Source organism: Hyperolius riggenbachi, chromosome 9, assembly GCF_040937935.1.
Source record: "Hyperolius riggenbachi isolate aHypRig1 chromosome 9, aHypRig1.pri, whole genome shotgun sequence".
NCBI classification, from domain to species: domain Eukaryota; kingdom Metazoa; phylum Chordata; class Amphibia; order Anura; family Hyperoliidae; genus Hyperolius; species Hyperolius riggenbachi.
In genome coordinates this window covers 211,574,021-211,592,247 of record NC_090654.1, presented here as the reverse complement: position 1 = coordinate 211,592,247, position 18,227 = coordinate 211,574,021, and the positions used below count along the sequence as shown (strand labels likewise).

Sequence of the window (18,227 nt, the reverse complement as noted above, 5' to 3'; positions counted from 1 at the left end):
CATGATACATATGGGCTTACCATGGGGACTTAAGTTAGGTATACTTTAGCAAATCCAGGTCTGAGTTCACTGACATTTTGTAATATCCAATAATCTCCAGCCTAAAGAATCTTATTAAACCAGACTTACAGCTCCAACATTATGATTGGAAGAGCCTGAACTGAAAAATTGAGACTTGGTTTTGCAATTATGTCAGCAAAGTCCCTGGACATGCAGTATAGATCGAGTACGTTGTGCTAAGTCAACCATTAGGTACTTCATTCTGTTAACTACGTTGCCGAGGTCTTCCTGTCATAGTTCTTCAGTATATTTCCACTTCGCCATACTATTAAGAAAAAATGCAATATCTAATTATTTTGATCTACTTTTGCACAGTTGAGGTCAGTAGTTAAAAATTCCCATTACAATTATATTTAGATGAACCATCGAATCAGTTCTAAAACTGACTCTTGTAATCATTTGGCACCAGGAGGTTGCTATTGCAGCAGATGTGCAGGACTTGGAACTGAAACACACAGCTCTAAATCTGTCCATACAGATGGAAGAGTCATACAACGTGCACAAATGATCCGACTGCCCTCAGCATAGTTAGTGTGCTGGCAGCTCCACAAGCAAGAGGGCTAAGCTAGGCCAGGGACTTGCTGGTCCTATAAGGAGGGTAGAGGAAGAAAGCCATCACAGATCTGCTTATCTGATTACAGGGCAGGGAAACTACTGAGATCAAGACCTGTATGCAATTCTCTTTTTCTCCTTATCTTTCTCCTAGGTGAATTTTTCATACACCTCGTTATAAAATGCCTTTCAAACCACCAGCAAGCAAGAAAATACAGGTAGTCCCCGGATAACGAACGAGATAGGGACTGTAGGTTAGTTCTTAACCTCCCTGGCGGTCTATTAAGATCGCCAGGGCGGCTGCGGGAGGGGTTTTTTTTAATTAAAAAAAAACTTTCATGCAGCCAACTGAAAGTTGGCTGCATGAAAGCCCACTAGAGGGCGCTCCGGAAGCGTCATTCTGATCGCCTCCGGCGACCAGAATAAACAAGGAAGGCCGCAATGAGCAGCCTTCCTTGTTTTGCTTACATCGTTGCCATAGCGACGAGCGGAGTGACGTCATGGACGTCAGCCGCCTCTGATCCAGCCCTTAGCGCTGGCCGGAACTTTTGTTCCGGCTGCGCAGGGCTCGGGCGGCTGGGGGGACCCTCTTTCGCCGCTGCTCGCGGAGCGGCGGCGATCAGGCAGCACACGCGGCTGGCAAAGTGCCGGCTGCGTGTGCTGCTTTTTATTTCGCTCAAATCGGCCCAGCAGGGCCTGAGCGGCGACCTCCGGCGGTGATAGACGTGTATAGTCGTCCATACCGCTGAGGAGGTTAACCTGAATCTGTTCTCAAGTCGGAACACTGTGCCATCTCTGTCCCCTGTGGCTCCAGTGTGTCCCTCTGTGTCACCTCTGTCCTCTCTACCTGCTTATACAAGGTTAAAAGCCATTTTTTCTTTGATTTTTTCAAAATCAATTTACTTAAAAACTACAAGTCCAATTTGAAAAAAAAATTTTTTTACTTGTTCCAATGAAAACACAGAATCCATGCCGTTCGTATTGGCGGGTGGTTCGTAAGTCGAGGATTCATAAGTCGGGGACTAACTGTACTCCCAAAAAATGTACTAGTTCCTTTTCACCAACTTTTGGGAACTTTTAATGCTGTGAAATGCTAAAAAAAAAAAGTTAATTTAAAGAGAACACAAAAATTACCTCCTAAGAGATAACTCAGGAGAGGAAGTTAAAGGGGCACTACAGCAAAAAATTGTAAAATTTAAAATATGTGCAAACATAGACAAATGAGAAGTATTTTTTTTCCAGAGTAAAATGAGCCATAAATTACTTTTCTCCTATGTTGCTGTCACTTACAGTAGGTCGTAGAAATCTGACAGAAGTGACAGGTTTTGGACTAGTCCATCTCTTTATAGGGGATTCTCAGGGACATATTTATTTTCAAAAGCACTTGGTGAATGGCAGTTGCTCTGTCCAACTGCCAAAAAAAACTGTGTAGAGAGCAGGGAAGCTGGCCAGCATCATTGTTTAAATACTTTTTCGGGAATATCTTTATAAAGAATACAAGCCTTGCTGAAAATCCCCTATGATGAGATGGACTAGTCCAAAACCTGTCACTTCTGTCAGATTTATACTGCCTACTGTAAGTGACAGCATTATAGGAGAAAAGTAATTTATGGCTCATGTTCTCTGGAAAAAAAAGTACTTATTTCTATGTTTGCACATATTTTAAATTTTACAGTTTTTCGCTGTAGTGCCCCTTTAATTGCATATGGGCCCAGGAGTCTTCCACGCACTGTTTCTAAACTGGAGTTTTCTGCCTGTTATGGGCAAAGAAAAAAAAAAAAAAGGGAAAGGAATTATCCTGTGTTACAAAGTGCCCAGCAAGCTTCATATTCATTTCACCTGCTCTGCTTTCCTCACCTTACTCAGCTTCTCATGAACTGTTAGCTCTCCTGAAATCTCTCTCTCCCTCCAGCAGCTCAAAAACCACAAACATTTAAATACCATTCACATTTGCTTACTCTCTCCCTCCTACTCTTACTTGCAGCTGGTGATATATCACCCAATCCTGGGCTACAGCCTGCTGCCAGACAAGCATCCCCTACTGACCTGCTTCATACACTTCACAGCCCTCTGTCCACAAATAACCTCAACACCTATCCTCGCTCCAACCTTATTTCTATCCATCCATCCCACCCACAAACACATACTCCCCCTACCCTGCGGTCTCTGGAATGCCAGATCCGTCCGCAACAAACTTACAGCAGTCTACGACCTCCTCTCCAAATTTCTCACCATCCTCGCACTCACTGAGACATGGCTCACCCCCTCTGACTCTGCCGCAGAGGCTGCCCTCTCCTACGGGGGCTTCCCCTCAGTCACACCCCCAGACCAGACAACAGGACTGGGGGAGGGGTGGGTCTGCTCCTCTCACCATCCTGCACCTTCCGTGTCCTCACCCCACCTACCTCTCTACAATTCACATCATTTGAGGCCCACACCATCCGCCTCTACCACCCCCTCCCTGCCATTGTTGCGGTCTTATACCGCCCTCCGGGCTCCACCCCACAATTTCTCGTTGACCTTGCCTCCTGGCTCCCTCACATCTGACCTCCTCACCATCATCCTTTTGGATTTCAATATTCCCATCGATGAAGCCCAGAGCTCCGCTGTGACCCGGCTACTCACCATTGCCAACTCACTTGGACTAGTACAATACGCCAACACCCCCACTCACACTGCAGGTCACACTCTCGACCTTATATTCACTAAATCCACCACCATTGCAGACCTTGACATCGCACCCTTTCCACCCTCAGACCATCACCTTCTCACCTTCAACCTCCTCACGGAAGGCACCTCCAAATTACCCATCCACCCGGTCGATGGCAGCGAGACCTACGCAAGCTCAACCCTAGTGTCCTTGCTGATCCCCTCCATGCCCTCTCCTCCACTCTCCCCACCCTAACCTGTCCTAATCTTGCTGCAGCTCAGTATCGCCAAACTCTCTCATCAGCCCTAGAGAAAGCTGCTTCACCAATATTTCGCTGCAACCGACCCCATAACCCCCAGCCCTGGCGCACTACCCATACTTGCAACCTCCAGAGGAAAACACGCGCCACTGAACGGAAATGGAGAAAAACTAGACTTAACCAGGATTTCCTACAGTACAAGACCAACCTGCTGCAGTTCCACACTGCCCTTGCTCATGCGAAGCAGGAATACTTTACCAAGCTCATCGGAGCACAAGCTTCCAACCCCCGGCGTCTTTTTGCCACTTTCAACTCCCTGCTTAAACCCCCCCCCCCCCACCCTCCATTTCCTCCCTCTCTGCCACAGATTTAGCCACCCACTTCACCAACAAAATTGTTTCCATCAGCCAGGAAATATCCATTCTCCAATCTTCACCTCCCACCCCCTCCCAACCAGCTCCTCCTCCACCCTATCCTCCCCTCACATCCTTCACTCCTACTACCACCGAGGAAGTCAACCACCTACTGCAGACTTCCCATACCACTACTTCCCCCCCCTTGACCCCATCCCTTCTGATTTACTCCAGCCTCACTTCACGGAATTGGCCCCAGTCCTCACTACCCTGTTCAACAGGCACCTTCCCCTCAGACTTCAAGCAGGCCACTGTACTACCCCTGCTCAAGAAACCCTCCCTTGACCCCTCGCTACCCTCCAACTACCGTCCTATCTCTCTCCTCCCCTTTGCCTCAAAACTCCTTGAGCGTCTGGTTCACAAACACCTGACCCAGTACCTCAATGCCAACTCACTGCAATCTGGATTTCAGCCTGCCCACTCAACCAAAACTGCTCTCACCAAAGTGGTCAACGACCTTGCCTTAGCTAAAGCTGAAGGTAAATACTCCATTCTCCTCCTCCTTGACCTTTCAGCAGCTTTTGACACAGTAGATCATCCCCTACTCCTCCAGTCCTTGGGCATTCACGATCTCACCCTGTCCTGGCTTTCATCCTACCTCTCCAACCGCTCCTTCACAACCGGCTTCAATGAGTCCTCGTCCACCCCCAACCACCTCTCGGTGGGAGTCCCCCAAGGCTCGGTCCTTGGCCCCCTACTGTTCACCCTATACACATCCTCCATTGGCAAGGTTATCTCCTCCATGGGTTTTAACTATCATCTGTATGCAGATGACACCCAGATCTACCTCCACACCCCTGACATATCCACCACTACCATGGACAAGGTCTCCTCCTGCCTATCAGCCATCTCCTCCTGGATGTCCGCTAGGTTCCTGAAACTAAATCTAGACAAAACGGAATTTATAATCTTCCCACCCCGGCCATCCACGAACCTCCCAGATGTGCATGTCACTGTTAACCACACTACCATTCGCCCTACCTCTCAAGCCCGTTGTCTGGGTGTCACCCTGGACTCCGCACTCTCCTTCACTCCCCACATCCAAAACCTTGCACAGTCCTGCAACTTCCACCTTCGTAACATCTGTAAGATTCGCCCTTTCCTGACCTCTGCCACCACCAAACGCCTCATCCATGCCCTCATAATTTCCCGCCTTGACTACTGCAATGCCCTGCTGTCTGGTCTCCCTATGACCCGAACAGCCCCACTGCAGTCCATCATGAATGCGGCAGCCAGAATTATCCACTGCTCCCATCGCTCCACCACGGCAGATCTCCTCCTAGAATCCCTCCACTGGCTTCCTATCCAGTCCAGAATCAGATTCAAGATCCTGTGTCTGACCTACAAATCTGTCCACAAAACCTGTCCAACCTACATTTCTGATCTTACTCAGAGGTACACATCTAGCCGCTCACTCCGCTCTTCCAATGAACTTTGCCAAACCGCCCCCCGCATCACACCAATCCCATGCACGCCTCCAGGACTTCTGAAGAGCTGCTCCAACACTATGGAACTCCCTACCTCCACCCATTAGGGAAGCCCCCTCCAACATCTTCAAGAAAGCCCTCAAAACTCACCTTTTCACTCTGGCCTACTACCCCTCACAAGTGCTCTAAACCTACAGCTGAACTCTGGTCCCCTACCGTTCGTGTCCTTACCTCTCCCTCTAGATTGTAAGCCTTTGGGCAGGGTCCTCCTCCTTTTGTGTCCTACCTGATCATGCACCTCCATTACTGTGAACCCATGCTAAGCATCTGAGTGAACCTAACTTGCCTAATCTCCATGCTCCATCCAGTGACTGACTAAGCATTACCTTGTACTCACTGTGCTGCATGATCTGGTTTTCTTGTATTCCTGTATTGTCATATTGCTGTATGTCACCCTAAATATTGTCTGTAACCTAAATTAATGTTCAGCGCTGCGTAATATGTTGGCGCTTTATAAATACAATAAATAAATAAAATAAATAATGGTGAACAAGAATTCCTAGGAGTGTGCAAGAGGCTAAAAAAGACCAAACAGCCGTCCTACTAAAGCGCTATGCAAAACAGAAATTTGCTTTCTTAAAACAGAAGGTGTTGTTAGGAGACTATAACTACTGAGAGGCTAAATGTGGGCACATGCCAAACAATTTCTTATATATAGTATATATTTTTTTCAATTTGAGAAGTATCCATTGTTGAAATTGATTGCAACATTCGAAAAATCTGACTGATGTATCACACTTCTCTGTTCATTTTTCTTTCTCCAATCAGGAGATTGGAGAAAGAAATCAAGAAATGACAATCTATCCTACACCAGTCAATTTTATGAAAAATTGATCAGAAATATCCACTCCAGATTGACTTACATTGAAAATATTTGAAACATTTGATCTGAATTCAAGCATTGGGAATAAAGAAAACACCTTTTAATGTTTTGGAACCGCCAATTATGTATAAAACAGGAAAATAAAATATTTTTATTGTATCACGTGTGTCTACGCTCAGATAGATATTTTTAAAACTGCTTGAAAGGTAAATTCCACTTTTGCCATAAAATTGCTACACATGTAGGCTGGTTCTTTTTCAGTTTGTAGCTTACTAAGTATTTCCAAAACCGGCTGAAAGCTCAAACAGAACTTTAGTGTAACCATGGAAATGTCACTCGAACTATGAACTCCCACCTTACTGCAGTACTAATTAGCGGAGCAGGAACCCTTTCTCATTTTCAGTATATCCTGACAATTTCTGTTAAAACCAATGCAATTTTAAGTGCAGGTAAAAATGAAATAAGCATGATAAAATATTGTTTTCCGCTAATCCTGGAAAAAGCGAAATTAAAGATTAACATAAATTTCTTTCTCCTCAACTGCTTTCACTGAAAAAAAAAAAATAATGAAAAGAAATGAGGAAATCTCGCCAAATGTATACCAGGCAGCAATAAAAGCCTGATAAAAGGAGACAGTAGAGCAGAGAAGGATTTTCAAAACGTTTTCAGAAGGCCATCTAGCTCAAGTTCACATAGGTCACAGCTGCACTTTGACAGATTTTGGAATATATAGTGATAAAAAGGTGATTGGGATCATTGTAAATTGCAAATGAAAACTAACTGGCTATGACTAATGCTATACTGTATTGTATAATAGCATGGTCTGCTTTATCTACCTGCTCAACTGGAAAGGATCTTGCTCCCTCTAGTGGCAGAACAACATTAGTGTCTTTAAAATGTCCTGAACAGCAGACCTGGTTGAGGTAATCTCTTCAGGTATTTAGAATGTTGTTGATTTAAGTTGAGCTTGACTATTAAGCAAGATATTAAAATTAACATGAGATGTCCTTCAGGAAATCTATATGCATTGCAGTGATTTCAACCAATATTGTTCATCTTTCAGTTGCGTTCTGTACCTCAGTTGGGATCACAGGTGATAAAAACAGCCACCATTTCCCACACTGCAATGAGGTTCATCCAGCAAACTGGCCTTGGCATCAACTGTGCTAAGGGTTTCACAACCCAATATCAGCCATTCAGATGTCCCTGATGACCTATTTGAGAAAAGGTAAAGATTTCTTGTGGGAAAGGGGGTTTCGGCTACTGACTGGGATAAAGTTATCAATCATGGGTTAAAGTTCCTCCTTAAATTGGGTGTGGCTTCACATAAGCAGCAAACAGATATTTTGGCATTCCCCATATATCTCTTGATGGGTCTATCCTACGTAAGTTAAAAAGTCACTTTAGCAACAGGGATGCAAAAACTAAAATGTGTGGCTTTTCTGTCCACCACATCTTTAATAGTATCTAGAAAATACAAGCAAGTTGTACTGCAACACACACAATTTGCTCACTCCCAGCTAAAGCACTTTCCTACCTTTATTTGGTCAGCAGGCGCCAGTCTGCTAATCAGGTGTACTGTCATACACTCTTTGCCTGCCATACCAAATCTAGCAGGAATTGCATAAATTAGCATTCAGGTGGGAGGCTTCGGTTGGACGTAATCATAGATTACATCTTTTACAGGGGCGCCCCGTGTAGGCATCTCCCACACGGCCCCCTCCCTAATCACTCACCTGTGGGGCCCCCGGCATGCTGCACATGCGTAGTACTTATTTGCTGTGTTCTGCGCAAGCGCTAAGAGATTATCTTCAATCCAATGTGTCGAGGCCTAGTGCAGGCCATATTACAGCTAAACGGAGAAGCCCATGGCAGAACAGAGGATGTAGTCAGCGTCAGGATGGCATGAGGAGCAATTTGGAGTTGGTGAGTTCACATTTTAAGCATATTGCTTCATATTTATAAGTCACCAGCAGTCCTGGAGTCCTCCGGATTGGCCAGAAGCTAGGATTACCAGAAAAACAGGTTTTGCTTTTACAATTAGTTGTGTGTCAGATACAAAGCAACAGGAAAACAATGAGAACTTACAGATAAAGAATGTTTATTAAATATATGGCTCTTTATACATCACACAGCCACCATTAACAAATTATCAGGTTTGCATTAAAAAGCAATGAGCGGGGTTTACCATATGATATAGCTAGTGTGTAAACTCAGTTCTTCATATTCCATAATACACAGAACATACAGATAAATGCAATCGTATGTCTGCCCTGTAAAACTAAAAGCAAGGACAAGTGCAATAGAAAGACAAACCTACTAAACAACTCCTGATATTCACACAGGGGCCTCTTTGAGATCTTGGCTGTAAAATAAGCTTCAGCAACCATTAAGGAATCCGCTTTAAAGGATATTTGGATTTTTGTGCAGGAATACAGATATAGTTACCATACTCATTTACCTCCAAAGTTCACAACATACTAAATTGGATTTCCTGCCCAGGCTGTGCTTGTCAAGAGATCTGGCCTCTGTGGCACATTGCCTACTCCTCCATCGCACACACTGTCCTGTCAGCTATAGACAATAAAGGGATGTCATCTCCTGTCTACTGAAAACATTTGGGAGGTATACACACACCAGGCTAGTATTTGTGACCACCCGGCTGTCATCGGCTCACCTCCTCCCATGCTGTAAGCAGAGTTGCTCATAGAAGCACCGTCCCTGCATTCTCCTCTCGCCCCACCCGGCTACTTTTTCATGCCACCCGGCTACTATTTCATGCCACCCGGCTGGAAAAAAATTCTGGGGAGAACACTACACACACACACACACACACACACACACACACACACACACACACACACACACACACACACACACACAAAGTCTGACAAGTTGGGCACGGCTTCTGTAAACCACAGGTGAGTGCTTTCTACTGGCTTCTGCTAGTAGGCTTGAGATTTCCAATGTCAATGGCATACAATGATATTTTAAAAACCTCACCTTTGCCAAAGGTGGTGCATGATCTCTAGATCTCTACCTTACAGATTCTACCTGCATACAGGCAGTTTGTTTCTTGTTATATACTATTAACGGTAGAGAGAGTGAGAAGGAACACATACAGAAGATACAGGAACTGAAGCAGCAGTGTCCCAACCAGAAGTGTGTAACTGGATCTTTTGGCAAGTGAGAAATTGACCTATGTAAAATTGTATGACAGGAGTTTTATAGTAGGGATGATCAATGAGATGCAAATATTTAAGAGTTGATGCAAATTTTTATGCAAATGTATGCGGTTTGAAAATTGACCAATCAATTTAAACCCAGGTTTAAAGTTGACGGGTCCATTTTGAAGTTGCATATATTTGCATCAACTTGTAAATATTTGCATCTCATTGATCATCCCTACTTTATAGGATACAGACTTGCCACGCCCACAGCAAGGCCTACTGAGACAAACAAGGCTCTCTTGAGCCCCAGTGAAGTGTTTGGTGGGAGGGAGGAAGTAGTCAGATTCTCATCTATCAGGAGAGATGTGTCTGTCTCTGACAGGCTGTCTAGTGTTCAGGTACAAAGTGGCCCACTACAGAGTCAACAAAGATGCTTTCTAATATAACCAACTTTAGCACAGATACGATATATCCTCAGTCAAAATTAAGTTGAATTACTCTTTGCTTGGAGGTTCTGAAGAATTATCATTAAGGTTATGGAGAAAGAACATAATGCTACCTGTCGTATTTAATAAGATGATTCAAAGTGCAAAGAAGATGCACAAAGACCAAGAACTCCTAAAACAAATTTTAGCCTACTGAAGCCTCAAACTTCCTATTTTGACAGTTTTCCAGTCACATCCAATAAGACAGTAAGCTCTATTGAGGAGGCCACGTTTTTGTGATTGTTCATCTCACTTTAATGGCCATTGCTGAATATTATGTTGTCACTTTATATGAACAATTAAGTTTCCGTAAACTGAAGGCGGATTGGTTGTCATGGAATAGGGCACACAACTCTCCATTTTGCATTGTTGTATTAAAATAAGCTGGTGAATCTAGCTTTAAGTGGAATTGTATAGTCTGCTTATACAAAGAGTGACAGGCGCTGGTAATATCTGGTACTGCAGCAAATCAATACACACACCAGGGCCCATATGAGTTTTCTCCTAGGTGATATTTTTAAAAACTTGTCAAAGTGCCTATAAAGCCACCAGAATGCAAGAAAATACTGAAAATCATTTTGATAGTACTTTGCCTTGTTTTCAGTATTTTTTTTTAGCTGAAAAGTGCTGGAAAGGTATTTTAAATATAAGATGAAAAATTATCTCCTAGGAGAAAAAAAAAGTGAATTGCATAAGGGCCCAGGTTTCTATCACAATGGCCTGAACAGTTGTACCTCTTATCAGTCAAACAATGTAAACCACAATGTGATGGTAGTTTGGATGCGGTTTTCAGACAGACAGATAGAAGGTAGGTTAGGAATTTTATTATAGCTCTGGCTAGTGCAAAAAGAAAACTATTAGATTAACCAAGCATAGCCGCTAGATTGCACAGGACACAGATTTGCATAGTCTTTTCTATTTTCTTCATCCTATATCCTTCCCATAATAAATCTAACAACAAAAATTACAATGTGAATACAATATTAACTGCTCAATTACAGCTTTTAAGAAACCATAGAAGATTATTATTTAAAGCATAGCTAAATTGCACTGATATGTTTTGATGGTTTTATGCAAAGAAAGCGTGTACTAAATGGTTAGCCATTTATGAAGCTAATTCATCATTTCACAAAATTTTAGCAAGCAGGATACTATTAGTGTTCTACCTATGCCTATAATCAATAGTCACAATCTAAAAATTATGGCTAGCTACACTGCAGTTGACTTTGTATCATGCAGCGGTAAAATGGTAGATCTCCAAAGATCTGTGGTAAAACAAACCCTGCTTTTCTGGACCCTGCCTGATAGCAACGCAACAAAAAATAATTTCTTTTAGGTTGTTGTGTACCTGAAAAAAAAAAATATATAAAAAGGATTTTAAAGTCTGAGTTTGAGGGAGTATGTGTGCAAGACTGCCAATGCTAACTCTGCCTTGCTAGGAAGAGTCGCTCTCACACTGTGCTGCAATGCAGAGAAGGAACTATGGAAGTGGTAGCCATGTTTTCAGTGGGTCATACATTAGCTTACCAAGCACAGGCATTTTATGAAAAGTAGGCTTTATTCTATATACAGAACTGGTAAGGTTAAGAAAATGATTTATTTAAACATTTGCCTGGAGTAATGCTCATAATCAGCCTCAGTCATTTCCCTATCCTAACAGATAACCAGGCGGCTTAAGGCAGAATATAACCCTGCATTTCAACTTTGCTCTAAAACATTATTTACAGCATATTATATGCAACCAGCATTTTTTTTACTAGACCAGCATTGGAAGGGTTACACACAGAGTTTTAAAGTTCAGTGGATAGAAATGCAGATGCATCCGAAGTTTAGATAGATACATTTAAGTAAACACAATGTAACAAGTGGTGAATGTTACACACTCTCTGGCTGTCCTCCAGCTCCTGCAGTCAGAAAGCGTGTCACATTCCACACTTGTGACATTGTGTTTACTTTAAATGTATCTATCTAAACTTCAGAGGCGTCTGCATTTCTATCCACTGAACTTTAAAGCTCTGTATGTAACTCTTCCAATGCTGGTCTAGTAAAAAAAAAAAAATGCTGGTTGCATAGAATATGCTGTAAATAATGTTTTAGAGCAAAGTTGAAATGCAGGGTTATATTCCGCTTTAATGAATGCTGGGTTTATACAGACTCTGGTATTTCGCAAACATGTAAGTCTGAGCCCTCCAACTGGACCTGTCAAGTTAGAAAGACAGTTTTGTTATATTGGTGCGATGGCCTGGGAAGACCCCAGAAAACTATTACCGTAAAACCCTTACCCAGCAATTAATCAATTTCTTATTTTATACACTAGCAAATGCTGCCCTGTAATCACTACAAGAGGCTCTTCCAGCTGTGTGCCCACAACAGCCAGTGACTTCTAGATCAGTGCTGTTTGTGGTGGGCAGAAATGGAAGCTGCCCTGTTTTCATACAGACGCACCTTAAAATTCACACACATATGGAACGCTCAATGTACCAAAATAACAGCAAGCCAAATTTGCTGCAGTGAAAAAGGGAGCACATAGCATGTATGTAAGAGAAAGAGATTAGGAAAAAATGAACACAAAATGAAGACCTCATGCTTAACCAATCAGCTTCTGCCTGTTAATTTTATGAATAAAGCTACATACATACAAGAGAAACATGTAGCCTGAAATAATCTTTGGTGATAGCGTTAGGAGATAGTTTACTCCCTATCACTGTACAGTCAAGCTGCTTGGCTCTTGCTGAGGACTACAACTGTGGTCTGCCTAATGCTGTGTACACACTGAGATTTTCTGTCCGATTTACTGTCAGATCGATTATTTCCAACATGTCCGATTTGCTTTCCAATCATTTTCCGATCGATTTCCGTTAATTGTAATAGGAAATCGATCGGAAAATGCTCTGAAATCGATCGGAAAGCAAATCGGACATGTTGGAAATAATCGATCTGACAGTAAATAGGCCAGAAAATCTTACAGTGTGTACCCAGCATAATAGTCTCTAAGTTGGCAAATTGCTGAAGGGGAAACGCGAACATATCTGAATCCATCTTAAAATTTCCACTTTAAATCAGTAAAAGAGAAAGCAGACTGGTTCATATAGAAAAGAGGGTAAGATAATCCATCAGACATATTAGATACTAAGAACTATACACAAAGCCATGCATATTATTAATGTATTGTCTCCATTCCAAGGTCTGTTCTACAATTGCAAAAACAGCCCAAACTTTGTCTCCTTTCAGTGAAAGTAAAATCAGCATGCTAGAAACATCTTCCCCTCTGTTCTACAGCAATACATGATCCCTATTATATGTGCTAAATATGTTTCAGGCACAAAAGTGCAATAATACCATAATTTATACAAACAAAATAATGCAGATGTTCACAAAAGAAGAATACTATTCGTTCAAAATAATGACATTAAAGTAATCCAACATTAAATAAATGTGGAGGCGGCCATCTTGACTACCGTCTAAAGAAAATAAAAATGCTAGATTGTACATTGTAATGCTGATCCTTTGGCTACAATGACTAATATCATTCACCTGGAGAAAGCAGAGGAGATGTTTTAATTTCCCTGATCTGCATACTTGTTCCCAAACAGTAATTCAAAGGATCAGCTTTACATCTAAGAAAACATCACTGATTATCAAGATATCAGGCCCCACAGCTCGCCAATGACAAATCAACTCCAAACTATAGCTAAGAAAAAAATAGAGGAAAGATAAGCAAAATTACGTGTCCAGTCATCCCATACCAAGTAGAATCACTACAGTAAACTGAAGGACAAAAGTACTCATAAAAGGTCACCATCTTATATGGTCCCTCTAAACAACCCTCACTACCTGCTCAACACCTGCAAAGGCAGCCAATGCAAACTGGATACTCATCAAGCCACGGCTTCCTCTGATCACTAGATGTTGCTGCATTGGAAATGGCAGCTTTATCAATTATAATGGTGAACATCTCTAACATCTACAGTGCAGACCCATGGAGCAGCTAAAAAGATCAGCAGTCCAATAAGCATATAAACAGCACATGAGGTTTCATGAACAACTATTCATCCAGGGTCCCTTGGTGCAGACAGGCAGGGAAAGGGTTCTAGAAAGAGAAGGATGGGTGACTGCTAAGCGCCATTTTGGATAATGTACTTAATCAGTACACTTATCCACTAACTGATCAAAGCAAGCATTGTGAAAAAGTAGAGCAACAGTATCCACATGTAAGAATAATAATAATAATGATAATAATACTCAAGGTATGACTTCTAAGAGATGAACAACAGCTCCTTCAGGTTTCTAAGACCACACAAGAAGTGAAAATATCAAGTCCTGAAGTGAGAAGTGGTATGGAATAGAGGAGTGTATCTATTGCCATCTTCAGTCCTACAAACAAGTGAAGGCAGACAGAGTAAATCTTATCAGTACCCTTGTTCTTTGAACACCCCATAACTGACAACAATTAAATGGTGTACAGTCAGATCCTCATGCCTGACTGTTCCCTGGTAAAGAACATACGTGGCAGTGAGGTGCTGCTGCCGGTATACACAGCTGAAACAAAAATAAAGAGCTCAGAGGGTGGATAGCAGACGTTTGAAGAATCTGGGGGCTGCAGACCATCCATGCTATTCCTTTATTTTAATGAACTCAGTAAATTTTGCAATGTTCTCCTCTTGCTGCTCCAGAGCATCCAGCACAATCCCCATAGGGGTCTTCTTCAGGCCGATACTCTCCGCCTTGTTCTCCAACTTGTTTTTGATGTTGCGCAACCTCAGGGATGCATGGATGAACATCACTGCGGGTACAAAAGATAATAAAATACATTACAACACAAATATACGAAAGTTCTCAATTTCAAATTAATCACAAAATGACTCACTACAGAATAATTTTGATGTACAGTTATGTAAAAAATACAAGCAAACTACACAGTGTGTGAAGACTTTTCTTTAATATGTAGATGTACATTTTATCTCCAAACAATAAATGAAGATAGTTTAATGAATATAAAATTAACAAAGCATTTCCTCCTGTAGAAAACATATACATTCAATCTATTAGGCCCGGTTCACATTAGCGTTCCCTGTCCGGATCCGCCTGATCAGATCCGGACCGTATACTGTACAAACAGAACGTACGTTCCGCATAGCAATGCGGACATTCACATGCGTACGTTCCGTACAGTACGGAGCCGGACCGGATCCGGACACTTTTCCAACATGCGCTATTTTTTGGTCCGGCTCATCCGGCCCACGCACCCGGACCGGAGCCTGACTGCACCATCCGGATATAGAAAACCAATGGGAAACGGAAGCACAGAAGACACTGGAGACAACACCGGACGTTCTACCCCACTTCCTATGCGTATCATAGCGGCCATTTCGGATGGGGACACATGGGCCCAGCATATCTGGAGTGGAGCAGCAGTGACACACGTGCTGGAGCTGTTTTGGCAGTATGTCGGAGGTGGAGGTGAGGCCTACAGCGGAGGACCTGATTCTACAGGTGCACCAGGTGCACCTTCTGCAGACCCCAACAAATTTTAAGGTATTTTGTTGTTTTTTGTTTTTTTTTTCCCCCACGGATCCGGATGGCAGCCTGAAGCAATCCTGATGCAAACGGACCGGATTTGGATCGGAACCGTACGGTTCCAATCCGGATCAGGTTAAAATACGATCCGGATCCGGTCCGTTTGCATGCCAAAACGCAAGTGTGAACGGGGCCTTACCTGGTATTGGTCCTATCCATGCATAATACAACATGCAAGCATACAATGGAACAACCTATCAAAAGATTAGGAGCACATATCCCAACATCCTCTCTTAGCTGGTCCGCAGTGAGTATTTGCATGAGAGTTTGCAAAGGAGTCATTAATTTTGTTGTTCGATTGGCTACACTCCCTTTAACACGTCTATTTTACCTTACTTAGGTGTCCTCACTTAAGGAGATGAGCCTAAATGTATAATCCTTGTGGATTGGGTTAAACCAAATGCTCTCCCTCTCTCTCTGTCATCATTTAACCACTTGAGAACCAGGGGATTTTGCTGTGATCTGTGCTGCGTGGGCTCTCCAGCCCACAGCACAGATCACTTTGCAGCCAGGGCGCCCAGACTTCCCCCCCCCCTTTTTTCCCCACAAGGGGGATGTCCTGCTGGGGGGGTCTGATTGCCGCCGGCTATCTGCGTTTTGCGGGGGGGGCTCCTTAAAGCCCCCCACCGCAGCGATTTCCGCCCTCTCTGCCCTTCCCTCCCTCTCGCTATGGGCGGCGCAGGACGGATAGCGTCTGTTTCATTCAGTGCCAATTCATTCATGTGTTTTTTGCGTTAAATTTACATGCACAGCCCATTTCAAATAATTTTACATAATGCACCTCAATAAGATTTAGATCCAGGCTTTGACTTGACTTTCAGGACCATTAGTTTCCTTTTTTTAAACCAGTTCTTTGTGCTTTTCCTAAAACAACGACTTTTTGGGCCCCTTTCCACTACACTGCTGAATCGCAAATCGCTAGCGATTTTTAAATCGCTAGGGTTGTTACTTTATCATAGAAATCATGAGAAGTATTTTCCACTATAGTGATGCGATTGCTAGTGGAAAAGGGCCCTAAGCCTGATGAAAAGAGGACTTGCCTCCTGAGACGCACGTAGCAAATAAACCTTGTTATACCACACGGCAGCCGCCATAGCCTTTCTTACATGCACTACTACATTGACAAGTGTTAATCACTACTATCACCCAATTGCCTGTGAGCTGTTTATACAGTCACGCAGAGCAACAGGGAGTTTTGGACATCCTCATTACTGCATAACACTTTGCACTAGTGCAACCTGCCATAGCCTATGGTGCAGGGCTGTGGAGTCGGTACAAAAATCCACCGACTCAGACTCCTCAGTTTAGGATTCCACCGACTCCGACTCCTACTCCTTTAATTTGCAATCTTGTTGATTGAAAGTATGTAACATGAAATTCGTCTCTTAACAGTCAACACTTAGGAATTTTAAAAGACAACTGAAGTGAGAAGGATATGGAGACTGCCATATTTATTCCCTTTAGTCATAGACTACAACTAGTCCTTGAGCTACGTACACACATGCCACAACGATCGTTCGTTGGCAACGACGAACAAACTTTTCATTGATGAAAGAACGACCTAAGTAAAGTTAGTTTTAAAAGGTGTGTAACAATCAAATCGTTAGAACGAACGTTACATCACATAAAAGTAACTATTGCGCCTGCGCATAAAAATGAAAAGTTCCATGGAGAAATAGTGAAATGCGCATGTCAAGCCTAGTACGAACGATCGCTTCCAACGATGTACTACTTTTGCAAACGATCGTCGTTGGGAAAAATCCGCCAAGCTAGATCATTCGTTTTGAACTATCTAGCTCATCCGTAGTTAGACTTCATGGTCGTTGGCTGCTTTTTTTCAAACGATCGTCGTTTGAAAGGACCGGGGAACGATCGTTTCAAACGACTATAGTCGCATGTGTGTACGCACCTTTGGTAAGAGTACTTGTAAAAGGTACAGACCGGAACAAAAAACATCTATCAGGCCCTTGACAATGTAACTGTGGGTACATGTAAGAGTGATGAGCAGGTACTCTGCAGGGGAATGAGGAGATTCTTCCTCTACTACACATTTTTCATGCACAATCTGAACCAGGTTTATGGGTGATAGACAACACCTCTGTGTTCAATGTGCACAACATTCTCAGTGGATTCCCTGCAGCTCTGTGGGGAGTGCATATGTAGAGTATAGTACTACGGTGTAACAAAGTAAACCTGAGACAGATGAAATTAAAGTTTTATACATACCTGGGGCTTCTTCCAGCCCCCTTCAAGCTAATCAGTCCCTTGCTGTACTCCTCCACCACCTGGATCTTCTGCTGTGAGTCCAGGTACTTGAGCCAGTCTGGCGTAGTGCGCATGCACACACTCCACCGCCGGAAGCGTACTACACCTGCGCAGCACTATTGCACAGGTACAGAACGCTCCTGCTGTGGAAGCGGCATGTGGCCGGACTGCGGCTACTGGCTGAATTACCAAAAGTACATTTGCATAAATTTGCCTTAAGTACATTTGCATAAATCAGAATCAACGCAGAATTATTTCCATCTCATTGACCATCTCTATTAGTGACACAGCTACACATCAGGCTTTATACTTACAGCATAGATGTTATTTAGTCTATATAAGAAATTCCTGTGTACACATCATATATACAGTCACAATCAGATGTGTATATCTGACTTTAAAAATACGGGAATGCTTTATTGAAGCAGCACAAGTAACTAATTTTGATTGATTTATTTCATTTTTGTGGACTAAGCACAGCTATTA

The 18,227-nt window shown here is 42.9% G+C and overlaps 1 protein-coding gene across 1 annotated transcript in view; it reads right to left on the bottom strand.

Moving 5' to 3' along the window:
* Positions 1–14,470: 14,470 nt before the first annotated feature.
* ARL6IP5 (ADP ribosylation factor like GTPase 6 interacting protein 5) overlaps positions 14,471–18,227 on the bottom strand; it is a 28,606-nt gene continuing 24,849 nt past the window's right edge. Inside the window, exon 3 of the mRNA XM_068253950.1 lies at positions 14,471–14,682. Within this exon, the coding sequence (XP_068110051.1) occupies positions 14,513–14,682 (170 nt within the window). The 3' untranslated portion in view covers positions 14,471–14,512. The remainder of the gene's footprint in view (positions 14,683–18,227) is intronic.